Below are 22,338 nucleotides of genomic sequence, written 5' to 3'. Positions count from 1 at the left end.
TCCTCAATATCCAAGATTTCTGCCTCTCATGAAACTATAGTATCTTTCAGGTTAGACAGTTTTAATAACTTGACAGTTCTGTAGAAGAGACTAAATGAATCTGTGGATAGATAGAATATGTGCCCTTGTATGCAAGATGTTGGTTGTCTTGCTGCTGGCACTATTTACTTCAAAGGTATGTCAGCTCCACATAGCAAATTGCAAGGTTCCATATATACACCAGCCACTTCATAAGTACCATCGATCAGGAGATTTTATCATTGGTGGCATTGCTTCTCATGGTGGCTTTGTCTCCAATCCAGGAACCTTCACTGAAAAAGCCCCACCGGAATTATCTGAAGAGCTTGTGTAAGAATGTTTTGTTCCCCCTTCTATTTATTATGTCGCTGAAGTGGTCAGTCCTAGAACAGCAGCCTAAGAACACTTGCTGGGGCTGCAACCCTATACACACGTACTTGAGAATACCTTCCTTCAAATTAAATTAGATCTATCTCTGTCTGCATGTGAAGACAGGCTCCAGTGGATTGAGCAGATGAAACCAATAGTGGGTCCAACAGTCAAGAAGGCAGTTTCTGCACATGCTGTAGAGAGAAGTGAGAAGTAGATGGGGCCTGTCAACTTGGGAAGGTCACTCATTTAGGAGAAGGATAACTCTGATCCTAAACCTCTGTTGCCTTGTGAGATATCTTTGTGAGAAGAAAAGGTTGAGCAGTAAACCCTGAACAAATCTTGAATAGAGTCCCTAAGATGGTTGGATGGTGCCTTGTGTGCCTCCAGGAGATTTCATTATTGGTAGCATAGCTTCTCCTGATGCCTTTATTTTCAGTTCAGCAACTTTCACTGAAGAACCCCTATCTGCATTGCCTGAAGAGCTTGTATAAGAACTAGTTTTGTGTCTGTTTTTATTTTCATTTAATATTTCAATTTAGGTAAATGAAATATCTCTGCAGAAGAAGATTACACAACCAGAGGAATCTCCAAAGGGAAATGGAAGAGGTGTCTGTGTTTGTTTGTGTGTGTGTGTGTGTGTGTGTGTGTGTGTTTGTGTATGAAGGATTTGTTTGTTTAAGCACACAATCTTTATTCTCTTCCCCAAACTTTTTAAACAATGGAACTGTGAGATATTCTTCTGATCAGGAATGCAACTCTTGTTCCAGCGTGGTGCCTAAGGGTTACCAGAATATCCTGGCCTTAGCATTTGCAGTCAAGGAGATCAATGAAAACCCTCACATCTTACCAAACATCACCTTGGGCTTCCACATCTATGACAGCTATGTCACTGCAATTAAGACGTATCATGCCACAATGCTACTTTTATCTACACTGGAGAAATTTCTCCCCAACTATATATGTGATACACAGAATAATCTAACAGCTGTCATTGGGGGTCTTGACTCCCAGATCTCCCTTCATGTGGCAACTATCTTGGATATTTATAAGATTCCACAGGTAGGACACCTATGCCTGTTTCTGAGTGGAACATGAAAATTCAGTAAAGCAGTCATACCTTTTCTTTATTTCTTCCAGCTCGTATTACTGCTGTTTAGAAACAGAAATGAGTGGATTGGTAATAATCAAATCAATTATTCTTTTCTTTCTTTCCTTTCCATGTTTTATGCACACTGAGAGCAGTTCATTAACAGCTGAAAAATAAAACAAAAACCTATAACTGGAACATGATTTCCCTAGATTAGAACTGAATTTGAAAATAGATAGCATCCTTTTCTGAATCACAAACCCTGTTATGAACTACCCATCTGTAGGCATAAATTGAGAACTGACTTTATAAAATAGATCCTGATTTTCTCTGAAGCAACACCATAAAGTTGAAAAACTAATCATGTTGATTTTAACTGAGGAGGAATTAGATGCTATGCCAGTCAGGCAATTAAAAATACTGTGATTAGCTGATGGAGATTGAGCTCCTTATGTGAATGGAAATACTTTGTAGATCCCATTGCTCTGTAATTCAGGATTGATCAGAACTGACTCTGCTGGGTCTTTCATCATTGCTGACTCAGGTAGTAAAGTTTAGATATGAAATGCTTCCTGATGCTAAAGATGCACTATTTATATGGATGTTCAAATGGACATGTCAACTGCATTTCACAATGCATAACACTGCTATATAAATGGATGGTGTTTCTTCTCTCTTTCCAACACACCTCTCTTTAGCTCATATATGGCCCGGCTCCAGTGATGAATGATAAAACTCCAGGACTTCCTTTCTACCAGATGGCCCCCCAAGAAGGCCACCAGTTTGCAGGGATTCTTTCTTTGCTTCTGCATTTCAGGTGGACTTGGATTGGGGTCGCTGTGGTTGACAATGACAGTGGAGAAAGATTTCTACAAAATGTGCTCCCACTCTTTTCAAACAGAGGTATTTGTTTTGCCTTTCAAGAAACAATCCCCAAATTTACTTTTCTCACTGAAGGACTCACTCTGATGAAACAGGGAGCAAATATACATGATAGAATGATGGGTAGCAAAGCCAATGTTGTGGTGGCCTATGGAGAAGCTTCGACCACTGTATTTTTTAGATGGCTTCCATATCTATCAATGCTTGGGAGGAGGAAAACAAATGTAAATGGTAAAGTATGGATATTTACAGCCCAATTTGAGTTCATTTCATTGGCCTTTCAACGAGATTGGGATGCAGAAATATTCAATGGTGGTATATCCATCAGAATTCACTCCAATGATCTACCATGATTTCGTCAATATGTTGAGAACAGGAACCCTTCCAATGCAGAAGGTGATGATTTCATCTGGGATTTCTGGCAACAAGCCTTTGGCTGTGTATTCCCACATCGCATTCTGGGTGATGCCAAGGGGGATATCTGCACTGGGAAAGAGAAAGTGGAGAATCTTCCTGCATCTCTCTTTGAAATGACAGTGCAAGGTCTAAGCTACAGCATCTATAATGCTGTCCACACTGTTGTCCATGCATTGCATGCCATGTTCTTGCAAAGACTCAGATACCCAGGAATGGTGGATGGAAGGAGAGAGAAGCTTCAGAAGCAGCAGTTTTGGCAGGTAAGGGGCAATAAATCATTAGCTTGCATGAGACTACAGTGGTACCTCACTCTATGAACTGAATTCATCCCAGAAGTCCGTTCTTAAACCAAAGCGTTCTTAAACCAAGGCACGCTTTCTCTACTGAGGCCTCCCGCCACTGGTGCCCTTCCACCATTCAGCTTCCGTTTGTCCTCTGAGGCAAAGTTTGCTAGCTGGAATACCTACTTCCGGTTTTGCGGAGTTCATTGCCAAAATGAACAGGACTGTTTGTAGAGGGTGGTATCACTGTATATAATGGGTGTTCAAGTTCCCTAAGAAATATTTTCCCCTCCCTGCTTTCCCTGGTGATCTGTGTAGCATCCCTGCCCACATTCTTTGCAGGATGAATCTTCCTTCAATCTGTTAATTCAAATCTGTTCAGGTATGCAGATGGTCCAGCAGACTCTCATCCTTTTATTCTACATACATACACTCTCCATGCACAAAAGCACATATTTACTCCTAGATTATTAACCTATTCACACATACACCCATTCATTTCTTTTCTCACTATCACCCCAATTCACAGGTATTACGGTATATCATTCCTTGGCTGCAATATGAGGCTCTTTTCAAGAACTAATGGGGCATGCAGAACTTTTGATGGCTTGGGGGGAGTTTAGAAGCATTAGCACTTCCCTCTCTACCTAAAACCTATCTAAAACATCCCCCATATTAATTCCAATAGGATTCCAAAATACACACATCTAGGCCTTTATGCAGTGCTAATAGGGAGTGGAGAAAAGGGGAAATTGCAGGCCATCCATGAGCCCCAAATAGGCTACATGCATGTTGCGGGCAGTGGGACTCCCCTCTCTGCACTAGATCTCTTTCTGAAACATTCAGATCCACCCTCTTCTAAATGCTTGCTTTCTCTTTTTTTCTATCTAGCTCCATCATTTTCTGAGAGCTGTCTCATTCAACAACAGTGCTGGAGACATGGTGTCCTTCAATCAGAATGGGGAAGTAATATCTAGTCTGGACATTATCAACTGGGTTATCTCCTCCAACCAGTCCTTTCATAGGGTAAAAGTTGGGAGAATGGATCCTGAGGCTCCTCCAGACCAAGCCTTCACCCTTCATGAAGATGCCATAACATGGCATGGATGGTTTAATCAGGTGGAGTCTCATTGTTAGCTAATTCAAGAGACATTCATTCTAAAACGAGCAATGATTATTTGCCTTGATGTCTAAGATAAAGTACACTTGAGGATCAGGGGAAAAAACCTTATGAAAAAAGCTCAATTATTTGCTCGATGTAAATTGATGTATTTGTCCAGGATGTGTGTGTTTATCGCTCTCTTCCCAAATGCAATGTAATGTTGTGTGAACCCTAAAATTATCTATGATATCTGCTATGTATTCTTTGTCTTAACACAGACAAGAATGCACTCAATGCAGAGCTGAACCTGACTGATTCCAAACTCATCATTCTCATGAATATAATAATAATAATAAATTTTATTTATATCCCGCCCTCCCCAGCCGAAGCTGGGCTCAGGGCGGCTAACAACAATTAAATAATCAAACAGTCAAATAATCACACATTCTAAAAATATTTCATTATAAAAATTAATTAAAATCAAATTGATGGCAACCGATTAAGCAAAATTCTGTGCAGGTTGCCAGAGGAGGGAATCAGGCTGCATCCTGACCAAAGGCCTGGTGGAACAACTCTGTCTTGCAGGCCCTGCGGAAAGATGTCAGGTCCCGCAGGGCCCTAGTCTCTTGTGACAGAGCGTTCCACCAGATTGGAGCCGCAGCCGAGAAGGCCCTGGCTCTAGTTGAGGCCAGCCTAACCTCTCTGAGGCCTGGGACCTTGAGGATGTTATTATTTGTTTCTGCTTCATTTATGGATTAGGCTCAGCCTCTTTCTGTCTGTACTGAGAGTTGTCACGCAGGATCAAGGAAGAAAGTGAAGGAAGGAGCACCGTTTTGCTGCTATGATTGCATCCCATGCCCAGAGGGAAAGATTTCAATCCAGGAAGGTAAGAGATATTTACCTTAAGTATAATTTGGATCCAGATGCAGTACTTCTATTGAGTTCCCTTTAACAGGAATGGGACAAATTAAGCCATGACTAACTTGTCCACTTGCTTTCAAAGGGACCAAGTGATACACAGGACACTTCCATACAATCACTTCATGGAGCCTTCATCCTGATTTGTGTGCACAATGTTTACAAGAAGTTTGTTCAATTAAAAGCTGAATGTGCTAGACAAAAGTAGATGTTTATTGTGTACTCATTCTACTTAGTTTGTGTGAATGTCAGAAAAGGTTGCATCAAGAAAATGTAATCTCAAACTTTCCAGTGTACCCCCAATCACTTTCCTTATTGTAAACAGTCTGTGCTTTTTGAGGTGGGGGCTTCTTGGACAAGAGCTCCAAACCCACTTTAATGGCAGAACTTGAATTTGCACATATGTGATTTAATCCCACACCCAAATACTGGCAGTCTGGATGCACCATATATATTCAGTACATATATGCATATATTCATACATATTCATTCAGTACATCATCCTTTTCCGTGAGATCTCTCCCACTTCACCATCATTCAGTACAGGGTTTATTTTGCCTCACCAGGTATTATTGCTCTTTCACAAATATGGGATGCCTTTCTGTTCATATCTGCAATAGCACCTTAGAGCATGTCATCTTACACAATGAAATTTAAATTTTGTGAATTTCTTCAGTAAAAATAAGTTTTTGATGTGCGGAATTCAAATCTGCTCTTATCTTTGTGATGTAGCTTGTAAGTCTACATTTGATTGAATAGTACATAAATGGCTTTAGTAAGCTAAAGAAGTTTAATTTTACCTTCTCAAAATGTCAGGTAATGCTAAATAATAATAATAAATATAATATTAATATATAATATATAATATAACTGGAAGTAATTGTCAGTCACTTTTAATGACTTCATGCATCTTTACGCTTATTTTACTTACAATGCAAAACTGTACAGTGGTACCTCTGGTTATGTACTTAATTCATTCCAGAGGTCCGTTCTTAATCTGAAGCTGTTCTTAACCTGAAGCACCACTTTAGCTAATGGGGACTCCCACTGCTGCTGCGCCGCCGCCGCGTGATTTCTGTTCTCACCCTGAAGCAAAGTTCTTAACCCAAGGTACTATTTCTGGGTTAGCGGTGTCTGTAACCTGAAGCGTATGTAACCCGAGGTACCACTGTATCTTAAACAAAACAATGTTTAACTTCCGAAGTCATACTCCAAATTTTGAGCACCACTCATATTTGGAATTCAGCACACTATATAATACAACATGGATGCTCTTAGAGCACAAGATGTGGTACCATTTAGCTCTCCACCAATTAGGCCACCAACTACCACAATTACATAGGATCACAAAGCGCAGAATGTATGTTCTGACTTGAAGAGATCCTTATATTGTGAGTGAACAAAAAAAAATGAAGCATGTTGATGTGATTGATGGATTATGTATGATCTGGGGACTGTACTGTTCTTTCTTTTTCCCCAGATAGGAATGACTGTGATAAATGCTCAGCCAAAGACTATCCAAGCAGGAACCAAGATGCATGTATTCCCAAGGATATAAGATTCTTGTCTTATGAAGAACCTTTGGGCATCAGTTTAGTCTGCTTTTCGCTTTCATTTTCTCTGATCACAGCTATGGTGCTGGGTACATTTGTGAAGCACCATGACACTCCCATAGTCATTGCAAACAACAGGAACCTCACCTACACTCTCCTCATTTCTCTCCTGCTCTGCTTCCTTTGTGCAGTGCTCTTCCTGGGCCAACCAAAGAAGCTGACATGTCTCCTCCGACAAACCACTTTTGGCATCATCTTCTCAGTGGCTGTTTCTTGTGTATTGGCAAAAACCATCACTGTGGTTCTGGCTTTCATGGCCACCAAACCTGGATCCAGGATGAGGAGATGGGTGGGGAAGGGATTGGCCAACACCATTGTCCTTTGCTGCTCCTTTGTTCAGGCAGGAATTTCTATTGTGTGGCTAGCAATCTTTCCCCCATTTCCAGGTGCAGACAGTTACTCAGTGGCTAAAGAAATTATACTAGAATGCAATGAGGGGTCTGTGATGATGTTTTATGTTGTTCTGAGCTATATGGGCTTCCTGGCAATTATTAGTTTCATTGTCGCTTTCCTGGCCAGGAAATTACCTGACAGTTTCAATGAAGCCAAGTTCATCAGTTTCAGCATGTTGGTGTTTTGCAGTGTTTGGCTATCCTTTATTCCATCCTACCTGAGCACCAAGGGCAAATACATGGTTGCTGTGGAGATCTTCTCTATCTTAGCCTCTGGTGCTGGACTGCTGGGTTGCATCTTTTCCCCAAAATGTTATATTATTGTGTTCAGGCCTCAGCTGAACAACAGGGAGCAGCTAATAAGAAAGAAGAATTTAAAAATGAAAGAATGAAAGAAAAACTGTCCTTTGCTCATCAAAAGGGACTGTGTGTATGTTTCTTTCTGTATATACAGTAGAACAGTTCACTGTTGTCCAAGTCTCCTTGGCTGGAAAAAAAATCACTTGAAAACTACAAAAGCACAGAAAAGCTCCTTCCTTAAAAACTACAATTGCAACTTTCAAATCTAGATGAAAGCTACTAATTCCTACCTAGTCCACACTTTCTTCTTTTATCTACAAAAGTTAAATCAGTTTGGAATAATGAATTCAGTCTACAAAATCACAAAGAAAAGTCTTTCTTAAAAACTACCTTTGGATTTTTCAATTCTAGATGGAAGCAACTAATCTTTGTGGGAGTGGGGTGAGGAACGGAAATGCCGTTTACCTTCCTGCCAGAGCGGTACCTATTTATCTACTTGCACTTTGACATGCTTTTGAACTGCTAGGTTGGCAGGAGCAGGGACCGGGCAACGGGAGCTCACCCCATCACGGGGATTCGAACTGCCAACCTTCTGATTGGCAAGTCCTAGGCTCTGTGGTTTAACCCACAGCACCACCCGCATCCCAATGATACCTACAAAGTGGCAAAAGTATAAGGCATGAACAGCTGGGAAGAAAAAGAACAAACATCAGAAAAACAAGCTTTGGGCTTTTTGTAGAAATAAGGGAGGACGAAAAGGGAGTTGAATGCATGTGAGCTGCACAGGAGCAAGCAAGCTGTCGGCTAGCTTTTCAGAAGCTCTTTTTATTAGCAGAAATCAACAGTTTAGAAATAGTAGTGAAACCACCCTGAACTTAACCTATTTCCAGCAAGGCACATTTCCAGGGTTAGCAATACAAGTGTCAAACCAGGTGGTTCCCCAAAATGTTCCCCTGATACTTGAAAGTCTGCTTCACTTGTCATGCTCCAGCCAAGTGGAACATTAAGCAAAGCTTTCTGCAAGGGAGGCAAAGGTCAGAGAGTGGGCATGGTGGCTAGACACGCTGTGGAGTGTCTTATGCTGAAGTGGAGGTGTGCCCCCATGCTGCATCTGCCATCCCCACACTTTTTTACTGCACAATTAGGTGGGGGGGCAGGTCCAGAATTGTGTTCTGCACATTTAATACGAAAAGTCACAGAAATGAAGCACAAAGCTGATTTGGCAGGAGTGTGTTATAGGCCTGTGGCACAGAGGCAAAAGAAAACCCATCAATTTGATTTGATGCTGAAGTTATTGTAGTCACTGCCACCGCAGCATAAATCTCAAACTATCATCTGCTTATCTGCTTGATTCTTCCCTTTGGTTGCACTTCATACAGTTTACAAAGGATGTTCTCTTTTACTTACTGAATTCTTTGTGCTTTGTATATATTAAACATATTATACAACAATGTTTTTGTTATTTGAATTTTTATTCCCCATTTTTCTCTCCCCTATGCCCAATAATTTGGCTTCTGTTAATTAGGATTAGTTTTAACCAGTTATTCTTCAGTCAGCCTGTATATATCCAATTGAACATAAACCTGAACTAGAAAGGTTTTTCTGAAAAATAAAATGCCCCCAAGTGCTTCAGAGGTCCCTGTGTCAGTTTGAGATGTTTGGCAAGAACCTACTTCTGCTCAGCTGCCTCATTCCATTTCTTAATTCAGGATCTGTAGGGTAGGGGGCGGGGTTGCACACAAACTCCTAATTTCCCATGGGACAGCCACTCCCTTATTTTAACACCTTGCACGCTTTCATTCATGATCTGTGGGCTGCATTTGGAGCATGAATAGCTGCCTTGTTGGTTCATTAACTCAGGATTGTCTAATGGAGCAGGTGCATAACTTGGCAATACTCATGGATATGTGTTAATCGTGAGAGGGCCAAATGACCTTGGTGGTTAGGAATGGCTTGTACCAGCTTCACTTGATACACTATCTATGGCTGTATATAGATTGGAATCACTTAGCTACAATACGCGATGCATCATAGCAGCATCCCCCTAGTTCTTAGAAATTGCCTAATGTAAATATCTGTTTTCCATTTATGTACAAATTATCAATTTAATTAACAATCTTAGTGAATAGTTAATTTTGCATCCAGCTGATTTAAAGTAAGTTGTGGAAATTCCTTCCCACAGGGGTGTTTCTATCATTGCAAAGGGATGGGTGACAGCACAAAGGGGTCACATTGAGAAACTTTGAGTTATTGTGGCATGAAAAGTAGCAAAAATATCTCCGTTTGTATGTTTAAAAAACTGGGACAGAGCTTACAAAAAGAAACTGAATCAACTTTTCTTTCTATAAATTATGTTGGCAATAACATTTTTTCAGGAAGATCAACCCTTTCAAGAAAAAAGTTGCTTTTTGCTCTAATGGTGGTACACAATTCTCTCCAGTGTCAGTCACTCAATCTTCTTATTACAGTCAATGATAAGTATTCAGTATTTCCTTCACAGCCTTTTGGCTAAGATCATGCAAAACATCCAATTTGATTCATGCTGTGGGTCATTCCAATCACAATAGTCCCTTGCCATCTAACTGTTCAGAAAAGAAATATTTCCATTCCGATGTGAAAAACATGTTTTCTTCAGCAATTCCCAGAGGAAATCCCCACATCTGAACAGGCGATTTCCTGATTCATTAATTCTGAAAAGCACTAATTTTAGTGCTCATCCAGCCCACTGTGGAATTTCAGTTGCCATGAACAAAACAAATAGCAAAGGCACTGAAGAATATTACAAATATGTCTGCCACCATTTAGAGACAGAGGGGCTGGGGACCAAGAACAACCATCTGTTGTGATCTCTGATTCTTTGCACAACTGAACCTGAAGCTCAGGGCTGTGAACAGAGTGAACTGTCATTAAGGCAAGAGGTTCTCATCAAAGAGACTCTCATGATTGTACTACAGCAAACAACGGAGGAATCTGTGTTTAGATTGAAGATTTACCATTCCATTGAGGATGGTAGTTTTAGTGGTCTTGCTGCTGGCTCTGTTTCCTCACATGGCACAGGAGGCCCACACCGTTAAATGCAGGGTTCAGTATCTACACCACCCACTTCACAAGTATCATCAGCCAGGAGATTTCATCATTGGTGGCATAGCTTCTCACGGTACCTTTATTTTCAGTTCAGCAAGTTTCACTGAAGAACCCCCACCTGCATTGTCAGAAGAGCTTGCGTAAGAACTTGTATTGTGTCTGTTTTTATTTCCATTTTGTAGTTCCATTGAGTTAAAAGAGATATCTCTGAGTACACATGAGCAAGGATTCTGTTAATCTTCACGCAGGCTGCAGTAGCAGTTAAAATAACCAAGGGAATCTCCACAGGAAATGCAAGATGCTTTGTTGTTTTTAAAATGCATTTGTTTATTTAACTACACCATCTTTGTCCTCTTCCTTTTGATTCTTTCTCTCACTTTTTCCTCTGTTATCCCAAGTTCCTCTTTGTTTTTTACTCATCTTGTGTCCCCCTTTCTATTTCCATTCTGACAACTCTCATTTTTTGTTTCAGCAGTTTTCATAGACACTCCTGAGAGCAGTTTCCCTAACAGCTACAATTTTCATAGTTCTTTGAAAAGAGGGATTGACTATGAAATTTCTCTCGCTACCCTTAACAAACAGCAGCTTCCAGGATTCTTTGTGGAAGCCATGACTCTTTAAAGTGCTATCATAGCACTATACATGTATGGTTTTAATATGGCCTATGAAAGACTGGTCATCACATGGTTTGAAGGCTGAGCGAGGGTTTGAAACTGATTCTTACCCTGGTTCTAGTCCAATGCCCTAACCACTGTACTATATTGAATTCTGTTCCTTGCGAATGAGACTTCCAAGCAAAAATATGTAGCTCCCTTATTTATATCAAGTCATGGAGTTTGCTCTCGTAACCCAGTAATAATCTACTACTGTGGACCCAGCAGAAGGTTGTGCTGCCTGATATTTTTGTTGCTTAAGCTATGAAGTACAACTCTTGTGACTTATGATTGATACCATCATCATTTTCACACAGCTATCCTGCTTCTTTTATACTCCTTCTACATCTCTGTTTCAGTTAAAGGTCATTTCAACATGCCTGGTGCTAAATGATGTAGTGCAATAAGTGTAGTAAGAATGTACTGGATTAAATGTATAGTCGAAATAGTATGACTAGATTAAAGGTATGAAATAGCTCCTTTAGTCTGTTCATTTTGACAAACATTCTTTAAAAGGAATCTCATTGAGAAAGTACAGCATATGGTGTGTTCTCAAGTTGGCGTTGTGTACTATTTTTTTTTCTTGAAGTCACCTTAAACTAAAGACTCCCTCAGAAGACATAATATCTAAATGAGATAACTGTAATAAAATTCAAAGCATCATGGCTATTAAGCAAAAAAGCAGAAGGGAATGAAAATGTAGTAAAGTGGGTTTTTTGGAGACAGGCATCTTATTCCCTTGGAACAGTCTGTGGGATTGTAGTCTTACAGTTTTATATCCACATACAAGGGAAAAAACCTCAATAAACTCTTCCTTCTACATCTCTCAATTAAAGGTATTTTCAAGATGATTGGTGGTAAGCGCTGTACTGTAGTAAAAGAATGTACTGAATTTAATGTCTCACTGTTTGAATGAAATAACTCTTTTATTCTGTTCATTTTAACAAAGTTTCTTTAAAAAGGAATCTCACTCAGAAAGTATAGCATATAGTGTGTTCTGAAGTTGGTGTAGTTTAGTAATATTATTTCTTTTTCTTTCTCATGCAAAAAGTCCATGACTAGTTTCCAATCCTTAACAAATATTAACAATGACTTCTCTTCGATTTAACGTTTTAGTTGTAGCAGGCATTCTTCCATTGTTGGTAATGATGGGTCCTTCAGTCTTTCTACATATAAAAGTCTTGCAGCAATAATCATTTATTGTAATAAAGTTCAATAGTCCTTTTCTAACTATGTATCCATAAGTTCCAGCAGCAAAAGTTCTAGTTTCAATTGAAAATCAATCTTCAAAATTCTCTGTATTGAAGTATATATTTGAGTCCAATATGTTTTGGCTTTTCTACATTTCTACCAAGCATGATAAAATGTCTCTTCCCTTGGCTCATTTGGAAGGAATAGCAAGATATGAATTTCATTAGGGAAGTTTTTAATGAATAACACCAGTACAGATAGCAAAAATGTACAAAACTGGGTCAAGCACATGTTGGAAATGTAAAGAATAGGAAGGGACCTTTATCATATGTGGTGGGAATGTAGAGAAATTTTAAAAATTGGGAAATGATATATAATGTATTGAAGAAAATGTTTAAAATGACATTTGTAAAAAAAACCAGAAGTATTTTTGTTAGGGATTGTAGGACAAGACCTGCTAAGAAAAACAAAGAACTTATTCATGTATGCTACAACAGTGGCAAGAGTCTTGATAGCACAAGAATGGAATAATGAGGAAACCCCGACAAAGGAACAGTGTGAAAAGAAATTGATGAACTATGCAGAATTGGTTAAACTGACATACAAACTGCGAGATAAGGACAACTGTGACTTCAATGAAGAATGGGAACTTTTTACAAAGTACTTAAAAAGACAACAAAATGAATTGAACTGCTTGGCAGGTTTTGAATAAACATACACAAATTTAGTGATTGATAACATGGTAGACAGATAAAATAAGGATTGAAATAATTTTATAATATGAAGAGAATAACATGCTGAGAAATCAGAGAGAGGAGATGAGAGAAGTCTCGGTGGGGGGGGGTTGATGGGGAATGGGGGGAAAGGAGGGAAATAATAAATAGGATATGTTTTGATATATTGTTATGTTGAAATTGTTAATAAAAACCATTTTTTTAAAAAAGGGAAGTTTTTAATGTTTGATGTTCTTTTGAGTTTTTAATATCCTGTTGGAAGCTACCCAGAGTGGCTGGGGAGGCCCAGACAGATGGGCGGGGTATAAGAATTATATTATTGTGGTGGTGGTTGTTGTTGTTGTTATTATTATTATTCATTGAAATTGTGGAATTGTGATCAAGAATGCAATTGTTGTTCCAGCGTGGTGCCAAAGGGTTACCAGCACATCCTGGCCTTGGCATTTGCTATCAAGGAGATCAATGAAAACCCTCACATCTTACCAAATGTCACCTTGGGCTTCCACATTTATGACAGCTATATCATTGCAATTAAGACATATCATGCCACAATGCTACTTTTATCTACACTGGAGAAATTTCTCCCCAACTATATATGTGATACACAGAATAATCTGACAGCTGTCATTGGTAGTCTCGACTCCCAGGTCTCCCTTCATGTTGCAACTATCTTGGATATTTATAAGATTCCACAGGTAGGACACCTATGCCTGTTTCTGAGTGGAATATGAAAATTCAGTAAGGCAGTCATACTTTTTCTTTATTTCTTCCAGCTTGTATTATGCTGTTTAGAAACAGAAATGGGAACATTGGGAATAATCATATCAATTATTCTTTTCTTTCTTTCCTTTGCATGTTTTATGCAGACTGAAAGAAGTTCATTAACAAATAAAAAAGTAAATGAACCTATAACTGGAACATGGTTTTCATAGAACCAAGACTGAGCAATATATTTTTTCACATGGAAATTCCACTTACTGTTTCTAATGCTCCTAGTTGTTGATTTTTTTTACTTTCTATATTGTTCATGGAAAGCATTCTTCAATAATTATTAGGGCACCATTTAAAACTTCTTGGGGCCCATTCATACCAACCGTGAACTGCCACTCTATATACATAGGCTGGGGACCTGCTTTATAAAGCAGAGCCTGGCTTTGAACTGACAATCTGTATGCATAGACTGGGGATCCGCTTTATAAATCAGAGCCTGGCTTTCATTGAAGCAACACCATAAAGTTCAAAAACTAATTAAATTGGATTTATCAGAGGAGGAATTGGACGCACTGCCCATCAGGCAATTGAAAATACCATGATAGTTTTAAACAAAAACTGGGTGGTGGCCGATGCAGATTGAGATCCTTGTGTGAATGGAGATAGAGTCTTTATCCCGCTTCAGTATTGATCAGAATAGACTCCCCTGGATCTGCAATTTCATCATTAGTCACTCAGGTAGTACAGTTGAGAAATAAAATGTTTGCTGCTTTGAAGAATGCATTATTTATATGGGTGCCCAAATGCAAATACCAAGTGCATTTGACCATGCATAAAACTGCTATATTAATGGAGAGTGTTGTTGTTTTTCTCTCTCTCTATTTTCCCAACAAATATTTCTTTAGCTCATATATGGCCCCACTCCGGTGATGAATACTAAAGTCCCAGGACTTCCCTTCTACCAGATGGCCCCCCCAGAAAGCCACCAGTTTGCAGGGATTCTTTCTTTGCTTCTGCATTTCAAGTGGACGTGGATTGGGGTCGCTGTGGTTGACAATGATAATGGAGAAAGATTTATACAAAAGGTGCTCCCACTCTTTTCAAACAGAGGTATTTGTTTTGCCTTTGTAGAAACAATCCCCAAGTTTAGTTTTCTCGCTGAAGGATACACCCTGATGCAACAGGGGGCTAAAATACATGATATAGTGATGGGTAGCAAAGCCAATGTTGTGGTGGCCTATGGAGAAGCTTCGACCACTATATTTTTGAGATGGCTTCCATATCTATCAATGCTTGGGAGAACGAAAACAAATACAAAAGGTAAAGTATGGATATCAACAGCCCAAGTGGAGTTTATTTCCGTGGCCTTTCAGCGGGATTGGGATGCAACTATATTCAATGGTGCCATAACCTTCAGAATTCACTCCAATGATCTACCAGGATTTCATAAATATGTTGAGGGCAGAAACCCCTTCAATGCAGAAGGTGATGATTTCATCTGGGATTTCTGGCAAAATGCGTTTGGCTGTGTATTTCCCCATCGCGTTCTGGACGAAGTGGTGGGGGATATCTGCACAGGAATGGAGAATTTAGAAAACCTTCCTGTATCTCTCTTTGAAATGACAGTGCAAGGTCAAAGCTACAGTATCTACAATGCTGTCTTTGCCATGGCCCATGCTTTACATACCATGTCCTTAGCAATACACAAACACTCACAAATGGTGAGCAGAGGGAGACAGAAGCTTCAGAAGCAGCAGTTTTGGCAGGTAAGGGGCCAGAAATCCATACGTTGCATGGGATATATATTTGGTTTTCAATTTCTCTAATTACTAACCATTTTGTCCCCCTCTCCACCTGAAACCTGTCAAACAAAAACATACACACACAAACACCCCTTAGACCACACCTTAACAGTGCTAATGGGGAATGGAGTATAGAGAAAACTGCAGACCATGTGTGAGCCTAAAATGGGCTACATGACACAGGTGGTGCTGTGGGTTAAACCACAGAGCCTAGGACTTGCCAATCAGAAGGTTGGCGGTTCGAATCCCCGCGACGGGGTGAGCTTCCATTGCTCAGTCCCTGCTCCTGCCAACCTAGCAGTTCGAAAGCATGTCAAAGTGCAAGTAGATAAATAGATACCGCTCTGGCGGGAAGGTAAACGGCGTTTTCGTGCACTGCTCTGGTTCGCCAGAAGCGGCTTTGTCATGCTGGCCACATGTCCCAGAAGCTGTATGCCAGCTCCGTCGGCCAATAAAGCGAGATGAGCACCGCAATCCCAGAGTCATCCACGACTGGACCTAACGGTCAGGGATCCCTTTACATTTACCTTATGTTGCAGGCAGCGAAGCTACACTCTTTGCACTAGATCTCTCTTTGAAACATTCAGATCCACCCTTTTCTAAATGCTTGCCTTCTCTCTTTTCATTCTAGCTCCATCATTTTCTGAGAGGTGTCTCATTTAACAACAGTGCTGGAGACACAGTGTCCTTCAATCAGAACGGGGAGGTAATATCTACCTTGGATGTGATCAACTGGGTTATTTCCTCCAACCAGTCCTTTCATAGGGTAAAAATTGGGAGGATGGATCCTGAGGCTCCTCCAGACCAAGCCTTCACCATTCATGAAGATGCCATAACATGGCATGGATGGTTTAATCAGGTGGAGTCACATTCTTAGCTAATTCAAAAGAGATTCATATTTCAATGAGCAATAGTTCTGTGCTTTGATGTCTAAGATAATGTTCACTGGAGAATCAGAAAACTTACAAAATACTCTTTTTTTTTTTAGTGGCTGTAAATCCATGTATTTGTCCAGGATAAAATTGTGCAAACTTTCCATCCCAAAGGGATGTAATATAGTGCAATCTGGTAAAATATGTATAATATCTCCTTTGTATTTATTGTTTTAATACAGACGATGATGAATTACTCTCTGCAGCGCTGATCTATGGTTTACTGAAATGCTGTGTCAATTTAGCAACATAGGGAAGGTCTCCAGAACCTCACTGATTCCAAATGCATTATTCTCATGAAGATCATTTTTCTCCTTCATTCGCTGATTAGGTTCGGCCTCTTTCTGTCTGTACTGAGAATTGTCACGCAGGATCAAGGAAGAAAGTGAAGGAAGGAGAACCATTTTGCTGCTATGATTGCATCCCATGCCCAGAGGGAAAGATTTCAAACCAGGAAGGTAAGAGAAATACACAGAAATTTGGATCCAGATGTAGTACTTTCATTGAGTTTCCCTTAAAAGGAATAGGACAAATAAAGTTATGACTAACTGGTCCACTTGCTTTCAAGGGGACCAGGTGTTCCCACTGAGGTTACTTCCAAGCAATCTCTTTGTTGTTGTTGTTTAGTCATTTAGTTGTGTCCGACTCTTCGTGACCCCATAGACCAGAGCACGCCAGGCACTTCTGTCTTCCACTGCCTTGCGCAATTTAGTAAAACTCCTGCTGGTAGCTTCGAGAACACTATCCAACCATCTCGTCCTCTGACGTCCCCTTCCACTTGTGCCCTCCATCTTTCCCAACATCAGGGTCTTTTCCAGGGAGTCTTCTCTTCTCATGAGGTGGCCAAAGTATTGGAGCCTCAGCTTCACGATCTGTCCTTCCAATGAGCACTCAGGGCTGATTTCCTTCAGAATGGATAGGTTTGATCTTCTTGCAGTCCATGGGACTCTCAAGAGTCGCCTCCAGCACCATAATTCAAAAGCATCAATTCTTCGGCGACCAGTCTTCTTTATGGTCCAGCTCTCACTTCCATACATCACTACTGGGAAAACCATAGCTTTAACTATACGGACCTTTGTTGGCAAGGTGATTCTCTACTTTTTAAGATACTGTCTAGGTTAGTCATTGCTTTTCTCCCAAGAAGCAGGCATCTCTTAATTTCGTGGCTGCTGTCACCATCTGCAGTGATCATGGAGCCCAAGAAAGTAAAATCTCTCACTACCTCCATTTCTTCCGCTTCTATTTGCCAGGAGGTGATGGGACCAGTGGCCATAACTTCGTCTTTTTGATGTTGAGCTTCAGACCATATTTTGCGCTCTCCTCTTTCACCCTCATTAAAAGGTTCTTTAATTCCACCTCACTTTCTGCCATCAAGGTTGTGTCATCTGCATATCTGAGGTTGTTGAGATTTCTTCTGGCAATCTTAATTCCAGCTAGGGATTCATCCAGCCCAGTCTTTCGCATGATGAATTCTGCATATAAGTTAAATAAGCAGGGAGACAATATACAGCCTTGTCGTACTTCTTTCCCAATTTTGAACCAATCAGTTGTTCCTTATCCAGTTCTAACTGTAGCTTCTTGTCCCACATACAGATTTCTCAGGAGACAGATGAGGTGATCAGGCACACCCATTTCTTTAAGAACTTGCCATAGTTTGCTGTGGTCGACACAGTCAATGAAGCAGAAGTAGATATCTTTCTGGAACTCTCTAGCTTTCTCCAAAATCCAGCGCATGTTTGCAATTTGGTTCCTCTGCCTCTTCTAAATCCAGCTTGCACTGGAGTTCTCGGTCCACATACTGCTTGAGCCTTCCTTGTAGAATTTTAAGCATAACCTTGCTAGCGTGTGAAATGTGTGCAATTTTGTGGTAGTTGGAGCATTCTTTGGCACTGCCCTTCTTTGGGATTGGGATGTAGACTGATCTCCAATCCTCTGGCCACTACTGAGTTTTCCAAACTTGCTGGCATATTGAGTGTAGCACCTTAACAGCATCATCTTTTAAAATTTTAAATAGTTCAGCTGGAATACCATCACTTCCACTGGCCTTGTCTTCCACTGACTTAGATTGTATCTTACCGGCCCAGTGGTTTTTCCTACTTTCTTCAGTTTAAGCTTGAATTTTGCTCTAAGAAGCTGATGATCTGAGCCACAGCCAGCTCCAGGTCTCGTTTTTGCTGACTGTATAGAGCTTCTCCATCTTTGGCTGCAGAGAATATAATCAATCTGATTGTGATGCTGCTCATCTGGTGATGTCCATGTGTAAAGTCGTCTCTTGTATTGTTGGAAAAGAGTGTTTGTGATGACCAGCTTGTTCTCTTGACAGAACTCTATTAGCCTTTGCCCTGCTTCGTTTTGATCTCCAAGGCCAAACTTGCCAGTTGTTCCTTTTATCTCTTGATTCCCTACTTTAGCATTCCAATTCCCTGTAATGAGAAGAACATCCTTCTTTGGTGTCACTTCTATAAGGTCTTGTAAGTCTTCATAGAAATGGTCAATTTCAGTTTCTTCAGCACCAGTAGTTGGTGTTAAGCCTTAATCCTGGTTTGTGTGCTCAATGTTTACATGCCATTTGTTATAGAAAAAACAGAAGCAGCTATTTATTGTGTACTCATTCTGCTTAGTTTGTGGCAATATCAGAAAAGGTTGCATCAAGCCAATGTAATTTCAAACTTTGCAGTGTACTTCCTAATCACTTTCCATGTTTTAAAAAGACTGTGCTTTTTGAGGTGGGGGCTTCTTGTGCGAGAGCTCCAAATCCACTTCAATGGCAGAACGTGAATTTGCACATACAGTGGTACCTCGGGTTACATATGCTTCAGGTTACAGACTCCACTAATCCAGAAATATTACCTCAGGTTAAGAACTTTGAACTTTGCTTCAGGATGAGAACAGAAATCGTGCAGCTGCAGCACAGCAGCAGCAGGAGGCCCCATTAACTAAAGTGGTGCTTCGGGTTAAGAACAGTTTCAGGTGAAGAACAGACCTCCAGAACAAATCAAGTTCTTAACCCAAGGTACCCCTGTTTGTGATTTAATCCCACACCCAAATAATGGCAGTCTTCATGCACCCTAAATATTCAGGTACCATGCATATTTAGTCAGTGCCTCATCTTTTCCTTTGAGATCTCTCCGACTTAATTATCTAAGTAGTTACCATTGCTCTTTCACAAACATGCAATAAATTTAGCATGCCTTTCTGATCATACCTGGCTTAGCACATGATGGCATGTCATTTTAGGGAATGAACCTTAATTTTAGCAAATTTCTTCAGTAAAAATAAGTTTTTGGGTGTCAGGAATTCAAATCTGTTATTATCTTTGTGACTGGACAACAATTAGCTTTTCGAACGTTTCGGAAGTCAAACAGTCTTCTGGAGTGGTAAAGGTAAAGGGACCCCGACCATTAGGTCCAGTCGTGGCCGACTCTGGGGTTGTGACGCTCATCTTGCTTTATTGGCCGAGGGAGCCGGCATACAGCTTCCGGGTCATGCGGCCAGCATAACTAAGATACTTCTGGTAAACCAGAGCAGCACACGGAAACACTGTTTACCTTCCCACCGGAGCGGTACCTATTTATCTATGTGTACTTTTGACATGCTTTCGAACTGCTAATTTGTCAGGAGCAGGGACCAAGCAATGGGAACTCACCCCGTCACAGGGATTAGAACTGCCGACCTTCTGATCGGCAATTCCTAGGCTCTATTGTTTAACCCACAGTGCCACCCACGTCCCCTTCTGTAGCGGATTACATCCAAAACCAAGGTTCCACAATATTATCTTGGTGACTGAACAATAATAAGCTTCATAACTCTACGTTTGATTAAAAAGCATATAAACTGCTTTCAGGGGAAAAAAATCTAACCTTCTGTATATGTCAGGTAATGCTCAATAACAATAAAATTAAATACGTTTTGTATATAATATTAATATATAATATAACTGCAAGTACTTGAAAGCCATTTTTATTGAATTTATGTATTTCTACAATCATTTTACTTGGGGAATATTAACTTAACCAAAATCTCTTTTGAATTTCCAAATCATGTTATAGCTTTTGAGCATCCTTCAATGTTGATGTGATTGATGGAACGTGTATGAGCTGGGGACTGTAATTTTCTTTCCCCCCAGATATGAATGACTGTGATAAATGCTCAGACAAAGACTATCCAAGCAGGAACCAAGATGCATGTATTCCCAAGGATATAAGCTTCTTGACTTATGAAGAACCTTTGGGCATCAGTTTAGTCTGCTTTTCGCTTTCATTTTCTCTGATCACAGCTCTGGTGCTGGGTACATTTGTGCAGCACCATGACACTCCCATAGTCATTGCAAACAACAGGAACCTCACCTACACTCTCCTCATTTCTCTCCTGCTCTGCTTCCTTTGTGCACTGCTCTTCCTGGGCCAACCAAAGAAGCTGACATGTCTCCTCCGACAAACCACTTTTGGCATCATCTTCTCAGTGGCTGTTTCTTGTGTATTGGCAAAAACCATCACTGTGGTTCTGGCTTTCATGGCCACCAAACCTGGATCCCGGATGAGGAGATGGGTGGGGAAGGGATTGGCCAATACCATTGTCCTTTGCTGCTCCTTTGTCCAGGCAGGGATCTGTATTGTGTGGCTAGCAACCTTTCCCCCATTTCCAGATGTTGACAGTTACTCAGTGGCTAAAGAAATTATACTAGAATGCAATGAGGGGTCTGTGATGATGTTTTATGTTGTTCTGAGCTATATGGGCTTCCTGGCAATTATTAGTTTCATTGTTGCTTTCCTGGCCAGGAAATTACCTGACAGCTTCAATGAAGCCAAATTCATCAGTTTCAGCATGTTGGTCTTTTGCAGTGTTTGGTTATCCTTTATTCCATCCTACCTGAGCACCAGGGGCAAATACATGGTTGCTGTGGAGATCTTCTCTATCTTAGCCTCTGGTGCTGGACTGCTGGGATGCATCTTTTCCCCTAAATGTTATATTATTGTGTTCATGCCTCAGCTGAACAACAGGGAGCAGCTTATGAGGAAGAAAAACTAAAGAAAGAAAGAAAGAAAGAAAGAAAGAAAGAAAGAAAGAAAGAAAGAAAGAAAGAAAGAAAGAAAGAAAATATGTCCTTTGCTCATCAAAATGGATAATGTGTATGTTTCTTTCTGTATATACAGTAGAATATTTGTACATACCTATTAAGCCTTATCGGCATTTGACTCTTGTGCAATTCTCCTTGGCTGGAAAAAAATCACTTGGAATCTACAAAAGCGCAGAAAAGCTCCTTCCTTAAAAACTACAATTGCAACTTTCAAATCTAGATGAAAGCTACTAATTCCTACCCAATCCACACTTTCTTCTTTTACCCACAAAAGTTAAATCACTTGGGATAATGAATTCAGTCTACAAAATCACAAAAAAATCTTTCTTAAAACTACCTTTGCATTTTTCTGTTCTAGATGGAAGCAACTAATCCTTCCGGGGGTGGGGTGAGGAAAGGAATGGCAAGCAGCAGAGCTTTGCGCAATAGGGATTTCAAAGAGCCCCATGTTCCACTTGGGTTGTACATGCCTTTTTCCATTGGGGAACATGTTAATATCATATGGCCAAAATAAGCGGGACTGGAGCTGGTGAAGGATGAGGATAATCATGCTGGTTGCAAGGTTCTAGAAACCATAGTTACGAAATAGTATTAAGTGTGAGCTCTGCCCGGTGGTTTAACTCTTGATTTTTACTATCAATAATAATAATAATAATTTATTTATTTTCATTATTTATATTATTTATACTCTGGGGAACAAAGCATAATCTGAAGCCAAGGCTTGCTATTGCTCATGTGGTTTGATTTTGCCTGTGAACTCAGCACAGTCTCC

General features: G+C 40.2%; 1 protein-coding gene across 1 annotated transcript; it reads left to right on the top strand.

Moving 5' to 3' along the window:
* Positions 1–1,305: 1,305 nt before the first annotated feature.
* Positions 1,306–21,517, top strand: LOC309354750 (vomeronasal type-2 receptor 26-like; the record flags this gene model as incomplete). The annotated part of the gene is made up of 9 exons (XM_081885021.1): positions 1,306–1,449; positions 1,814–1,884; positions 2,736–3,036; positions 3,949–4,166; positions 13,448–13,739; positions 14,661–15,521; positions 16,189–16,416; positions 16,821–16,947; positions 20,616–21,517. The coding sequence occupies 9 exons, from the start codon at positions 1,306–1,308 to the stop codon at positions 21,515–21,517; spliced, it is 3,144 nt and encodes a 1,047-aa protein (XP_081741147.1).
* Positions 21,518–22,338: the final 821 nt, after the last annotated feature.

This window comes from Podarcis melisellensis (genome assembly GCF_964234715.1).
Source record: "Podarcis melisellensis genome assembly, chromosome: 13".
NCBI classification, from domain to species: domain Eukaryota; kingdom Metazoa; phylum Chordata; class Lepidosauria; order Squamata; family Lacertidae; genus Podarcis; species Podarcis melisellensis.
This window is presented reverse-complemented; position numbering and strand designations above follow the sequence as displayed.